Genomic DNA, 13953 nt, shown 5'->3' with positions numbered 1-13953 from the left:
CTCAGCATTTTTTTTGTCATCCCCAAAAAAAAGAACTTTAAAAAATAAACATGGCATGATGCCGATTTCCTTTTTTACTTTTGTTACCAGGTAAAATATTTAATTACTAGTTCTCATCTACAAGAGGGCCTTAAAAAGTACAATAGTTCAAACGCATAAATAGAAAAAAACAAGCTTGATAATCATGAATCAACAGCATAATGAGAAGCATTGTTGTGATGAGAGCAGGAGCTTCTTAAAGAGACGGAGCCCCAATTTTAAGACTTCAATTTATGAAGTCAAATTTCTTTTTAGTAATGTTTAATTGCAATGGCAGAATCTAATACCAGTTAGTAGATACATAATAGCTCATAATCTGCACAGAAATCATTTAGTCTTACACATGTTGGGCAAATCAGATGGTTTTGAAAACTCAAAAAAAAAAAAAAAGTTGGTGTTACTGAGAGTCATTTAATTTAGTAATTTTGTTTAGTGGAGAACTTGTTTTCACTATTTTCTGTACTAAAGATCCTCTCATCACATTGTGTTTTGATTAGTTTCTTCATGATCGTAACAAAAAGTTACATAAATTCTCTTTATGGTAGAAAGAGAATTTCTACCATAAAGGTAGAATTTCTACCTTTGTGATCGTAACTTTTTGTTTTATACCAGCACATGCTCCGTAAGTCAGAGGTGACATATTCACCTAATTGCAGCTCGGTAACGTGACAAACGACACAGCAAAACTGTACAAGAAGATCTTAATAAGTACTCGATTGTTTTGCGTGGGCACCGGTTTTTTGATTAATAGATGAACTCGCTGCTGAGCAAAAGCCTCGAGTCACTCCTCGTGTCTTTTCCTTTTACCTTCAAGGAGTCAAACTTCCTGTACAATTTTAAAGTGGTCTTGGGCACAAGTACAGTGATGTGTGCCTTCGTTCCATTGGGACATGTTGTGGAAAATTCCCTCAGGGGAAGGCCTCGGGGCAGACCAAGGATTTGCTGAACAGATTACAACTCCTGGCCGTCCGGGGAATGCCTTGGCATTCCCTTGGAGGGAGCTGGGAATTGTTCGAGGTCTGGGGTTTGATGGATGGATGGATGGATGGATGGATGGATGGATGGATGGATGGATGGATGGATGGATGGACGGACAGACGGATGGTTTTAAACAGTATTTGCTTACACTTTCTGAAGGTCTTTCCGATTTTTTTGTTCCCTTGACCTTGACTTATTGCTTATTTTCAATACAGCCCTTGTATCTCTGCTAAACTAATTAGTTTGTGAATCTATTTGAAATGGACCTTGGTATAAATCATCCCAGCAAAAAGCAAGCCAAACCAATTAACCATTGCTGCATTTACCCAACACATAAATTCTGAAAGAAGAAAATTGTTTAAAAAAAGCAAACAAATAAAAAGACCAGTATTATCCAGTGTTTTCCTCCTCCCCGGTGTATTTGATTTTCCCCTAATTCTTAAGACCTTGTTGCATAAAGTCTGTCTGCTTATCCAGTTCTTTGCAATTAAAATAATAAAGTCTCATGGTTTTTTTTATTTGCTGTGATATGCCAAACATTTGATATTCTCTTTCTTTTTTTTTTTGGTGAAAAAAATATTAGAAGTCTGTCAAATAATTTTTTTTTCATTCTTTCTTTCTTTTCCGACCAAACAATAAAAATAAAATATGTCAACATGGCTTAACTGTCTTGGGCTACATTAAGTCTTCATTGTAAAGTCCCTGTCAGTTTTACCAACAAAAATGGTTTATGATTATTTAAACAGCAAAATTTTATTGAAATTGAAATATGTTTTGTTTATTTCCTTTAATGGGTGAATATTTGCCAGGAATATTGTTTTCCCATATTTCAATTGAATCATACTGCAGCCTTAAGTGACCCAATTCCGATTTTTTTGCCGGGGCCGTTCACACTGCCAGTAAATGTGACCTGTATGCGTTCTGCAGTGTGGACAGCCAAACGACCTGAAAGTGTCCCGCATTCTCACTAGAGGGCGCAATAGCGTCAGCGTTCCCAGTGTTCTCCCAACTGCCATAAAAACAAGAAGAGCTCAGTGTTTGCGGAAGTAAACATGGAGGCTAACGGTGGAGCATAGCTTACATATTTGAAGTTGTTGTCCGGCCGGAGCAACATATTAACAACTTAATCCTCATATAGTCCGTCATGGTTGTTGTTTTGCTTCCCGCTTGCCTGTATCAAGATGCAGAATAGTGAGATTTGTTGAGAATCAGTGACGTTCAGTTGGGATGAATGCGACCTGAACGTTAAGTCGCATTTGAATCGGATACGTGTTGGATATGGGTCACATTCAAAAAAGAGTCCGACCTGTGCTGTTCACACTGCCATGAAAAGATTGGATACAAGTCGCATTACGTCAAAAAAAAAAAAAAAAATCGGAATTGGATCATTTCAGGCTGCAGTGTGAACGCACCTTACATTGTTGTGTTGATGATGCTTTTGCTAGACTGAATGAGGTTTTCTCATGTCAAGAGTCGCCTGACATGAGAATGAATCATTTCTCATCAGTTGCATCAGTCTCATCATTGACTAAACTCTGAAGCTCTTCCATGTATTGCACTGAATTTATGCCAAATAAATTTTCGCCACGTTTTCTGTCTCTTTCTTTCCAGTTAGCGACAGCTGTTTTCGGAACCTAGCAGAGGACCGCAGCGGCATCAACCTCAAAGATCTCGTCCACGACCCCTCCTTGTGAGTATTGACCTCTTTATTTATTTTTCTTTGTTTGACAATTCATCCCCAAGCTGAAAAGACAACAAAACCTTCATGCACATAATCGTTTAATCCATCTGAAAGTCCTTTTTTTTTTTTTTTTTTATCTAGGCTTCACTCTGACACAAAGATTCGTGCTTGCATTCTTATAGTGAAATACTGCAACTAATGGATTAAAGTTATCTCTTCAGTGGAAGAAAAATACCTTCCATGCAAGAACTAAACATGACCCTTGGTATCTTAAAAAATGAAATGTTTTCATCAACAGATTATTTAGCAATTCTGTAATGCTTGTATGTTTAGTTTTTAATTAAGTTTTTATAGATTTGGTAAGATTAAATCAACATGTTCCTGAGAAATAGACCCAATGCCATATCTGTTCCAGATTTGTGGGTCATAGAAGCTGCATGCTCCATGTTTTGTTCTGGCTCTGGGGAGGCAAAGTAAACTGGAACCAGAAGATCTGAGTGGCCTGGAAGGTTGATATGTTAACAGCAGATCTTTTGTTACTAAGACATTCAGTCATTTATAAACTAACTCAAGTATTTTAAAGTCTATTGCCAGTGTTAGGACTTTAGGATGTGCTCTGTTGTCCAGGTTTTAGTAAGAACATCACCTGGTGACGCAGAATAATCACGGGGAAAATCTTTGACATTACAGCAATTCAACCTTGTTTGATAACTGCTTACTATATTTGTGCACAGAACTCTGTGACCAATTCCTGATCTCTAGAGCTCTGACCTTTGGAGACCTTTTTTTTCCCCCCAATTTCTGTTAGAGATTAACGGCTGTCCAAATATTTATCGTACCCTTTCTGTGATTGGCAGTCAATTATTATTTGTGTTACTAAGGAAGGTGACATCACAACCTTTGTGTTAGAAAAGCAGCTTTAAAAAGAAAATTACTCAAGAAATCAACTTTAACTCTGTCTATAACCTTATATTAGCAAATACCATGATAAGTGCGGTTATTCTTAGCAACTATAAACTTTCTGTACTTGTACCTATACTTAGAAATTTGCACAAGTTTGCCAATGTTTCCAAACCCAAGTTTTACTGAGGGGAACAATTCAGAAGAATAACATTTTTATATGAAAAGCTATTGCCCCCTCCCTGTATCTGCTGCCTTCTTCACCAATAAGGAGCTGCAGGAGGTTGGAGCTGCTTTTTCACACCCAAAAAGAGTAGAATGGTGCAAAAAGACCAAAACTCCAAATGTACAAACTGACAAAGTAGTGAAATGATCACATCATGGTAAATGAACTGAATTTATAGTTGCACATCACTTACAGTTCTTTTTTTTTTTTTTTTTAAGTTTAAGTCTTCTTTCTTCAGTTGAAATCTCTACAGCAGACCTGAAGTCAGGTAGTTTGTGTTTGAGGAGTGCAACAATTTGACCAAGATCAAATTTTTATGCATTGTCCCTACTGGCACATACAGTCAGCACGGCCACAAAGATCGTGGCTCAACGCTGGCAGAAACTCCTAGGAGACCCAAGTTGGTTCATGGATACAGATGACGACATTTAAAATTTACGTCAATTTAGCAAACTGTGGAGAAAATACAAGGTGTATAAATTAGGCCTTGCTAGGGCAGACTGGACTCTGGCTGTTTTTGGTCTAAAAACAGTCATTTGTGTCCTGCACTGGTTGGTTACTGTTCTTTTGGAACGCCTTGCTGTCTGACGTGGAGCTGATGGTTTACATAAAACCTCTCGTTTGTTGCTGTTGACTCCATCATGACCAGCTTGAACACCATTTGTTCAGTGTGTCACAGCTGCCAGAAATAATAAAACATTGGGGGTGGGGAGGGGGGAAGAAAAGGCAGGAGAACAAAAGGAAGAAGTGAAGACAGAATGGAAGGTGAGATTTAGTGAGGCACCACAGTAGGACGTTTAAACTATAATCACAGCATCTCCCAAGTAGGCTTTGGCACGTGGAATCAGTCGGTCTGGTTTCACTTTTGGGAGCATCTAGAGGTGCGCCGGATGGAGAGTGGAGACAAATGAAGTGAAGCAAAGGCTAGACCTAGCAGCAGAGGGGAGATGAACAAATATGAGACTCAAGGACATGGAGGTGTGGAAGCGGTGGATGTGTATCCATCTGGATGTTCCTATATGTGTGTGTATGTAACTGTTTTCTTCACATAAATGCCTCTGTGTGAATTTTATTATTTTTTTTATGCTTGTGCGTCAACGGTTTGTCAGCACCCTTCACTGACTTGGGCTGCAAAGATCTTCTTCAGTGTTGCAAACTGCCAGGACTAAAAATAACCAGAAAAAAAATTAAAAAAATCAAACGTGTGACACAAGACCTAATTTCACTGTCTGATCAGGGACAAAGACGAACCTGAAGGCTTCCAGGACACGGGGACAGACCTGTGGTGAAGACGGTTTAAATGAGGACAAAGTGAAAAATCCCTGCACCAGATCTGTCAGCTTCTTTGCTGAACACTTGTTGCTCTACGATTTTTAGTGTATTTACTGTAAACCCCCTCAAAAAAACGTGTACATCTGCTCATTAATCTATCATTTTAATACGGTGATAGGATTGTGTGTTGTATATTTACTGCCTTTGTGATATTATCTTGCAGCATTTGAGCAATTGGCAAAAGTTTAAAGTATTTTCTAGCTCTCAACGTCATAGAACAAAAACATGTTTATAAAAAAACAAACCTAAATGGTCATTTGCCATCCCTGGTGAAGATTTTTTTTTTAATTTTAAATGATCTTTTAAAGCAGTAGCAAAACCTCACAGTGAACATTTTAGAAAAATCCCTTAATGTTAAAGTTAAGCACATAGATTTTTTTTTTTTTTTTTTACCCAATAATAAGGTTTTCCAGTACTGTTACTGGAAAACCTCCTGTTAATACTTAAGTATTTAAATATAAAAACACACATTTTCATGCTTCTTCTCTGTCTATTTAAGATGAACATTTGTCTTTCCTGTTTGACAAAATGTTCTGTGTGAAGTTGACATATTTGGCTAGTGTTTTTTTCTGGATTTGCTCCAAAAATATCCAAGGGAAGAATTGCAGAGCGTAAACGAATCCACTATGACCTGCTCACTTTCGCCACAGACGTTTGCATTTAGAGGTGTAGCTGCTGCGGTTTTAAAGAAAGAAATTAAACTCGAAAGCCAGAAACGGTCAGAAACGGCGTAGCTGAAGCATGGTGACATTTAGTCCATAAATAACCCTTGCAGGGTGGAGTGTTTCTGCACACTTTTTAATATTGTTTGTTTCTCCGGGCTTGTGTGTGAGTGGAACGCCGTGGTGGCCACTCTCAGCTCTCAACACAGTGGGGGTTTAAAGGAGTGAGCTCATCCTTTGCCTCCACCTTCCCTACTATCAGCAAACATGTTGAGAGGTCACCCCTTGAGAGCTTTCCTACATATGGATGAACCAACAACTTACCTCTAATGGGCTCAACTCTATGTTACTACTGGGAGTGTGGAGATGACCGAGGAGGCTTTTGTCTCCCCCCTGGATGTAGTGTGTGTGTGTGTGTGTGTGTGTGTGTGTGTGTGTGTGTGCGTGTGTGTGTGTGTGTGTGTGGATGCAAGAAAAATACAGAGAGTGAGATTGAGTGCTTTCTACAAAGAGCGTGTATTATTAATGAAATCACCCTGGCAGATGGGTCTCTTCTTGAAAGTGTCCCACAGCCACTGAGATTTGCAGCAGACCTTTGTGCACGCACACACATCCACACACGCACTTCCAAATCCTCCCTCTCTTGTAAAGTGTGTCCCCTTTTTTTGCACCCTTTTCACTTTGTGCCTCTCTTTGTTATTCAAGCTTCCCATCTTCATCCTTCTTTCTGTGCTCGTCTTTTATTCATTGTAAGATTTGGCCGAGATGTCCAAGCTTTCAGGCCAATACTACTGCCACTCTCTCACCCATCCGCCCCCGTTTTCCTCTCTGTCTGCCCCCTCTTCTTGCGTCTCTTCTTCTTCTTCTTCTTCTTTTTTTCCAGCTGCATTAGGATCTGTCCACACCGAAGGCAAAATGCTATCTTCAGCGCTGACTACCTTTAGCCGAGCTTTTGACAAATGGATTTCTGTTGTCATAAAGATGTATAACTGCATTACAAAAATGAAATGTTGCGTTTTCCTACTAATAAAGTCAAACTCTTTATCAGAACGCTACAAACTCATGCTGCCATATTATTTTGTAAGCAGGACTAATCCCTTTTGCAGTTAAATTTTTTGCACAATATGATGTTTCAGTCTGTATAATTTACAGTTTGGACGGGGTTTTCAACCTGTAAGTTTTCCCTTATTTTCTCCAAGCGCAAAAATGGCCATTATGGACAAAAAATAAATGAATCATTTTGTTTTCTTCCTTGCTGGCTGACCTTTGTTTGCTGGAATGAGCAAGAATCAAAGTCTTACAAAGACAGGATATCATCATCTGGGCTTTCTCAAAACGTTCAGGCATATTGCTACTAGCAAGAAAAAATACGACTGAAAAAAACTTGTAAAATATTTCTCATTATTTTGACATTTGCAAATAGAAATAAAGTTTGTGGTGGTGCCTGACATAAAGAACAGGAAGTTTAGGGTTTTTTTTATTTTAAATGCCGTTCGGGGGAGGTTACATGTATTTAAATATATGGTTTCCATGGTATTCCCTTAAAAATAAACATCTGTAATCTGTGTGTTTTTTGCATTTAAATATAACTACATGTTTTTTTCATCTCATTATTAAAATTGTGTTTATCATTAGCATTACTATTATTCACCTGGGCATCATTTAAGTTGTCAGTTCATTTTCCATTGCACTGTAATTTGGCCACCTGTGCAGCTTGGGGAAAACATTAGCAATGCTCGCATATGTCAGCCAAAATGTCCGACTGGTACCGTTTTGTCTCTTGATATGCACATTATCGTTACACCAAATCTGTAAATTGCTTACTTGTTCATCGCAAACGTAAAACAATGTGCCTGAAGATCTTAAATACATCACAACAAAGAAATGTGATCCCTGTTAATTATTAAAAAAGGCACAGAGGAGCTCTCGCACGCTCCCAAGCATTACACGACGCAGCAACCAGAGTCTCCAGACAGGAAGAGCTGCCAAGGAAACACTGGGAAGGAACTCCGGTTATTTGTGAAGAGCGTATTTTCATTTGGGCTGAAACGGAGAGGCATGAAAAACCCCTGGAGCACACAAGAGGTGATTTGTCCTGACAGCTCCTTTACTCTCCCCGAGGTCTAACGCAGAGACACGCAAACACATAAACGAACGAGCGCACGCGCACAAACCCATATAAACACGCATTAATCCATACAGAGCTGCCAAAAGCCGCTCCCTTCCCATCAAAACGCGCCAAGCGTGGGTAAATCACCCATGCCACCATGTCAGGTGGGCCGACCTGACATGGTGGCATGTCAGGTCGTTGTGAATAGCCTCCTTCATCCTAAAGGTGCATTTTTTCTTTATAATAATTGCTCTCTTTTATCAAAGATCCATTTCTGACTTTTGCACATCATCGGTCAACCTGTTAGAGTTCAATATTTTGACTTTATGTATGCTTGCCGCAAGAAAATGGTAAACTCTCTAAAAGTATCCCAGAAGACTGTAAGATAGAGGATTAACAACAATGAACTGTTACAGTGCGTTGGCTGCAGGAGGGTAACATGACATTTAAGTGTCATGGAGGGGAAACATGATGCACTACAATCACAAAAATAGATCTCTTAAAAAAAAGAAGTTACATAAGGGTTTTCTGAAGATTCTTCACCTTCCGTCTGGGTATTTTTTAGATGGTGTAATACTGTGTCTGACCACAGGAGGGCGCCATGCTCCAATGTTCACTTCTCAGAGCTTCCTCTCTCTGGGCCATCCTGGGGAAAATCCTTTCATAAGGAGTTTTCAAGGGCATTTCCCCCCTTGTTTAGTTGCAGTGTTTCTTGTTATTTTCATATTTGACATCGTTTATGAGTCTACATAAGTATATCCCATTAATGACCCCATCTCTGTTAGTAAACTATCATGAGACCAAACAGATTGTCTGTCCCCTTGGGTTTTAACTCTTCTTTGCATTTAACATGCGTGTCACAATTTCTCCAGCCATGAGAACTGTGCTGGGTTTGTAATGATACAGAAAATAACTTTCTTTCTTTCTGTGCCACGTATGTTTTCTCAGACACTGTGTTCTTCTTTGTCTCTAAGGCTGGGGGGCATGATCGTGGCCTACAAGATAGTGCCAGATGAGATAGATGAAATCAAGGTACGCATAATCGGTCTGCTGCTCTCATTGTATTACAGTGATGTGTATATCTTCACATAAGATTTCCATAAATGTGCATTTTGTGCATGCTTTTGCCAACAGGAAACGCTGGTGGATTGGTGCGATGAGAAAGAGCTCAACCTCATCCTCACCACCGGGGGCACTGGCTTCGCCCCGAGAGACGTAACACCAGAGGTGAGCTGACGTATTAAATGTTTCCCAGAGAACTTGACTTGTTGTCAATGAAAAACAGCAATGTTTTGTACTTTAGCAAACCCTGGAAAAGAAAATATGGAGAGAAAAAAGAATGACAAAATATGTAAAAGTGTAGCTAACCAAATTACAAATTAGATCAATAGATTTAAAAATTAAAATTAGATTTTTTTTTTATTAACAATAACAAAAAATAAACACCAAGTTCCTTTTGATCAAATAATTTATTAACGTTTCTGTGACACTGGATGTATGATGTTGGACGTTTCTTGTTGATGTTTTCGGGTCTCCTGCTTTACTTTATGTTCTTTTACTCACTCCGACGTTTCAAAACAAAACCGCACAATGTGGATTTAATCTCAAAGCTGTACACAAGGGACAGTCATGAAACATTAAAATCTAAAAAAATATGAGCAGATAAGGCCTTAATAATGACACAGAAACTTAATACATTATTGGTACTTGCACTTTTGTTGTTGTTGTTGTCGTTTTGCTTTTTTAAAGCAGATTATTTAAAGCCAAAATCAAAATTGAACATTAAATGCACAGATCTGAATACAGGAGGCCAAAATGAACTTTATAGCCCACATTCAACACACTTTATGTCAGGAAACCAAACGCTGCGCATCACCATGAACACACCAACCGGATAGTAAGACATGGTGGAGGCAGTATCATGCTGCTGGGATGTTTTTCCTTCACCAGCTAAAGGGGAACTGGGCAGATCTGATGGGGAAAATGGCTAAAAATAAAAATAGGCCTATCCTGATAGAAAATCTATTGGATGCTGCAAAACTTTCATTAACACTAAGCTTACAGGAAACTGTAAGCTTAGTGTTATTATTGAATTATTGAACTTCATGTAGCAATAATTGCAAAGAAAGGGGGTTTCACAAATATGACTCAAAAAGCGTGACCACAGATGCACATCATATGAGAAAGTGTAATATATACACACTTATGCAAGAAGATGTCTTGCTTATGTGACAGTTCTGCAAACTACAGGTGTGACGACCTCTAATGTAGGCAGTAGACAAGTTTTTTTTTTGTTTGAATGTGTGTTGAGAGGCACATGTCTCCTGCTGCTGCCTTTGCTTCATTAGCAGCTTGCTTTTTGCTGATCACACGCATGTGTTACAACACTGATTACCACTAATTAGTCCTGTAGTCAGAGGGGAAATAAAGGAGTAGAAGTGCTTCCTTTATCAAAAGCTTTTTCTGTAAGAGGAATGATGGTTTAAAGACATTTAATTTCATATCTAGTTATTATTATTATTATTTTAGTAATCCCCCCCGATATTTTTTGATATTTTATAAACTTCCCTCCGTTGTTTTATGCTAACATTTTCGTGAAATAATTGACTTTGTATGCTCTGTGATTACTAATGTATTCCAGAAGAAATTAAATGAAGGGTATTAATACAAAGCAGCTATTCGGGTATTATTTTTGCTGTATAATATTTTTGTGTTACCTTATTATGTAAAAATGGAAATTTACTGTTGCCTAATATGAATTTTGTGGATTATAGAAACACTCCTCTTGACCACATATTGTATTTCATGGCTGTTTTGATGAGCTTTACTGATGTTGTTCTCTTTGTATTCACATTTTATATATTGTTTCTTGTTTTTACTGCGTACATGTGTAAACAAAAGCACATGTAGGTATAGACACTGCAAATTATTCTTGGACGTATTCCTCAAAGAGTGCTCTAATAAGAAAGCTTTGCTGCAATAACTGTTGTTTCTCAGACACAAGATGCATAAAATGTTATTAAACCTCAGTGGAAGACAGGTTTAGATCAGTCATTTTATTATGTGATAAATAACTGATTTCTTTTTGTGCAACTTAACTCCGTTGTTCACCATATATGTCTAAATGCGCTACAAAGTGCTTTTTTGTGGACAGAAAATACATAGATAAAGTCACATTCTATTTGTGAATATCAAATTGTTTCCAAAGCTCTCCATGCATCTGTCCAAATCGTCTGTTTCTGATGTTAAATTTTTGCATGTTATGTGTTTTATCGAATCCATTACCAAATTACCCAATCTACGTCTCGGCTGTCTGAATGCTGAAAAGAAAAGTCTTAACTATCTCTTCCACATCTACATTTATCTACATTAGCAGTCGATATTGATTTGGTCTCTTAAATCACTGGGGAAATATCTTCTCTTCCCATTAAACCCATGCAATTAAACCCTTGGATGTTAAACTCCTCTGCTTTTGAAAGTTGATCTTTTTTGTGCGTGTGTGGAAGCAAGCTTCCTCATCCTGGTTGTTTTTTTGTTTTTTTTTCCTAAGTTCTGGAAAAGTAGATGCTCTATTACGAAGTGCTACCAAATAATATTACTCTTATCTTCAGACTGAGCTAATTGAATTTAAAAAAGGAAAGTAAAACCCCATCTTGCTTTCATTTACATTAAATTGCTGATTATGAAGAATGTCATTTCTCTGCGCTAAAGGATATCACTGTAGGCCTTTCTTAAAATCTAATTTTCTAATATTTCATAACCTCATAGTCTGGGTCCAACTAATCTCCGTGTTGATAGATTCTCGACACCCTTTTCAAACATAATGAAAAAATCTAATTTATTATCTCACTAAGCAGAGGAACAAGTTCCTAAAACATGTTTAAAAAATAGTTGAACTAGAATTTACCTCAAAACAAATCCATCCAACTCTTCTTCTGGTCTCCTGTTTCCTTTTTTCTCCCTTCTTTAGGTCCCTTTTCACAGGATGCATATAAGGGACTCCTCTAGTTTTAAATATTTTCTCTGCATTCCTGTTGACTTTCAAGAATCACTTCACTCAAGGTCATCCAACATAGTTTTTAAAGGAAGACTCATCTTTCCTGCTGCCTATCATTCAATGCCAAATACAGTAAACACCTTCTTCTTGAATGGGTTCAGATGCTATAATGGTCCAAAAGTTTTTTGTTTTTTTTGTTATGCTAAGTTGTCCAAGCACATTTTAGTTAGTTTTAGCTCCTTTTTTTATGCAGTTAAAGGACTGCTTTAGTAAGTTGTCTAAAATTAAAGCCAGTTCAAGAAAATCTAAATAGTCATTAGGTATTATAGAGTGATTATTAAACATTTTGCAAATTTTTTTTTGTGTAAGAATACATTATCTTATTATATATTCTTATGTTTGCATTGTTAGATCTTAAATATATTCTTTAAACTTTCTGTATTTGAAGTTCTAATATAGCAAAAAACATGTATGGTTATTTGATTCTTCATTTAGGTCCTTTAAGCTATGCTATTGATTACAACATGAGAAAATTTGCAGTATTTTATTTTGCTTGCATTTTTTTTGTTAGGGTCTTCTTTACCACTTAAGATTAGATTTAATGATTTTTTTAAATACTTTCTGAACAGAAATCATTTGTCATTTGAGTCTTAAGACACACGTTTTTATCAAGACTGTATAGCCCAGCAAACCAAACTCAAAAAGTGTATCTTATTTGCACCTTTTGGGTTGTGGATAGATCAGCCAGAAAGTGTCAAACTATTTTTGCCAAGTTATATTTTGTGTTTTTTTTAAATGAATAAATAAATCTCTTTACAAGAAATATCAATAAGAAACATTTTTTGTATTTCTGAGTTGGATGACACTGAAGAAACAATATAAAATAGTTTTCATTTCTTTAATTCCATTCTAACTGAACAGTTCTGCAGGTTCATACTTTTATACCGATAGCAGAACTAGCATAATTTGCTAGGCTACAATCACACGTGGTTCTGTGGTTCTCAGTGTGTGTGTGTTTCTTTCCAGGCCACTAAGGAGGTGATAGAGCGGGAGGCTCCTGGGATGTCTCTGGCAATGCTGATGGGATCCCTCAATGTCACACCATTAGGCATGCTTTCCAGGTCCGACAAACACAACAACACAAACGCAACATTTAAAGACGAATCCTAAATGGTGACATCAGTTGATGACATTTGCAAATGACATTGCGACATTAGGATGTTGAAATTGATTACAATAATACAATATTGATGTGTAGTTTTTTGTTTTTTCACATTGACTGAACATGCAGTTCTGAATAATGTTGCCTCATCATGGCCCTGTGTTCACAGACCTGTTTGCGGTATCCGAGGCAAGACGCTCATCATCAACTTACCAGGAAGCAAGAAAGGCTCCCAGGTGGGAAATGATAAAGTTGTCTGTTGTTCACATGACACATACGATTGTCCACCGGTTTCAACATGTAGAGCAGAACAAAAAAACCATATGTGAGGGAAAAGAGTGAATCTGCAGAGGCATTATTTGAAAAAAAAAGTTTTTACAATCTCAGAAAATTGTGATTTGTAATCTTCGATCAAGACTAGAGAACATTACTTTAAATCAAAGATTTCTGAAAGGCTGTCAATATTTTCAAGTCTGACATTTTTCATTACAGAAAGCCTGAATAAATTTTAAAAATCCCTTTTACTCAGCCTTCCCATCATCAGCTGAAAAACACAAATTCACCAGAAAATCTTACTTGGAGTCTTCTCCATCCAGCAACACCATCCACACTAAAGAGTGTTTTGTCACCAGGACCTGGTAGTCGAACGTTGTGGCGTTCTGGAAGAAGATCCGATTGTTGAGTTTTCAACCTGCTGGAGGTTGGAATATAGCTGATTTTGGTCCTGTGCGATGATTGGTCGAGTGGAAACGTGAACCTTTTTGCTGCATCTCTAGTTTTTATTTGGGACTTTTGATGCAGTGACAAGAAATCATTAAACATCAGTTGCCCCTGGGGCTGTATGTGGATGTATAAAAGGGCATACT

The 13953-nt window shown here is 37.6% G+C and overlaps 1 protein-coding gene across 10 annotated transcripts in view; it reads left to right on the top strand.

The window, feature by feature from the left end:
• Positions 1-13953, top strand: part of gphnb (gephyrin b) — an 88678-nt gene that overhangs the window by 32925 nt on the left and 41800 nt on the right. For all 10 annotated transcript variants that reach the window (XM_008397480.2, XM_008397476.2, XM_008397479.2 and 7 more), the window contains exons 2-6: positions 2629-2707; positions 8903-8960; positions 9063-9155; positions 12952-13046; positions 13257-13323. In XM_008397480.2, coding sequence (XP_008395702.2) covers positions 2629-2707; positions 8903-8960; positions 9063-9155; positions 12952-13046; positions 13257-13323 — 392 coding nt within the window. The remainder of the gene's footprint in view (positions 1-2628; positions 2708-8902; positions 8961-9062; positions 9156-12951; positions 13047-13256; positions 13324-13953) is intronic.

Source organism: Poecilia reticulata, linkage group LG21, assembly GCF_000633615.1.
Source record: "Poecilia reticulata strain Guanapo linkage group LG21, Guppy_female_1.0+MT, whole genome shotgun sequence".
NCBI classification, from domain to species: domain Eukaryota; kingdom Metazoa; phylum Chordata; class Actinopteri; order Cyprinodontiformes; family Poeciliidae; genus Poecilia; species Poecilia reticulata.
The sequence above is the reverse complement of the archived record's forward strand: the minus strand, read 5'-3'. Positions and strand labels throughout refer to the sequence as shown.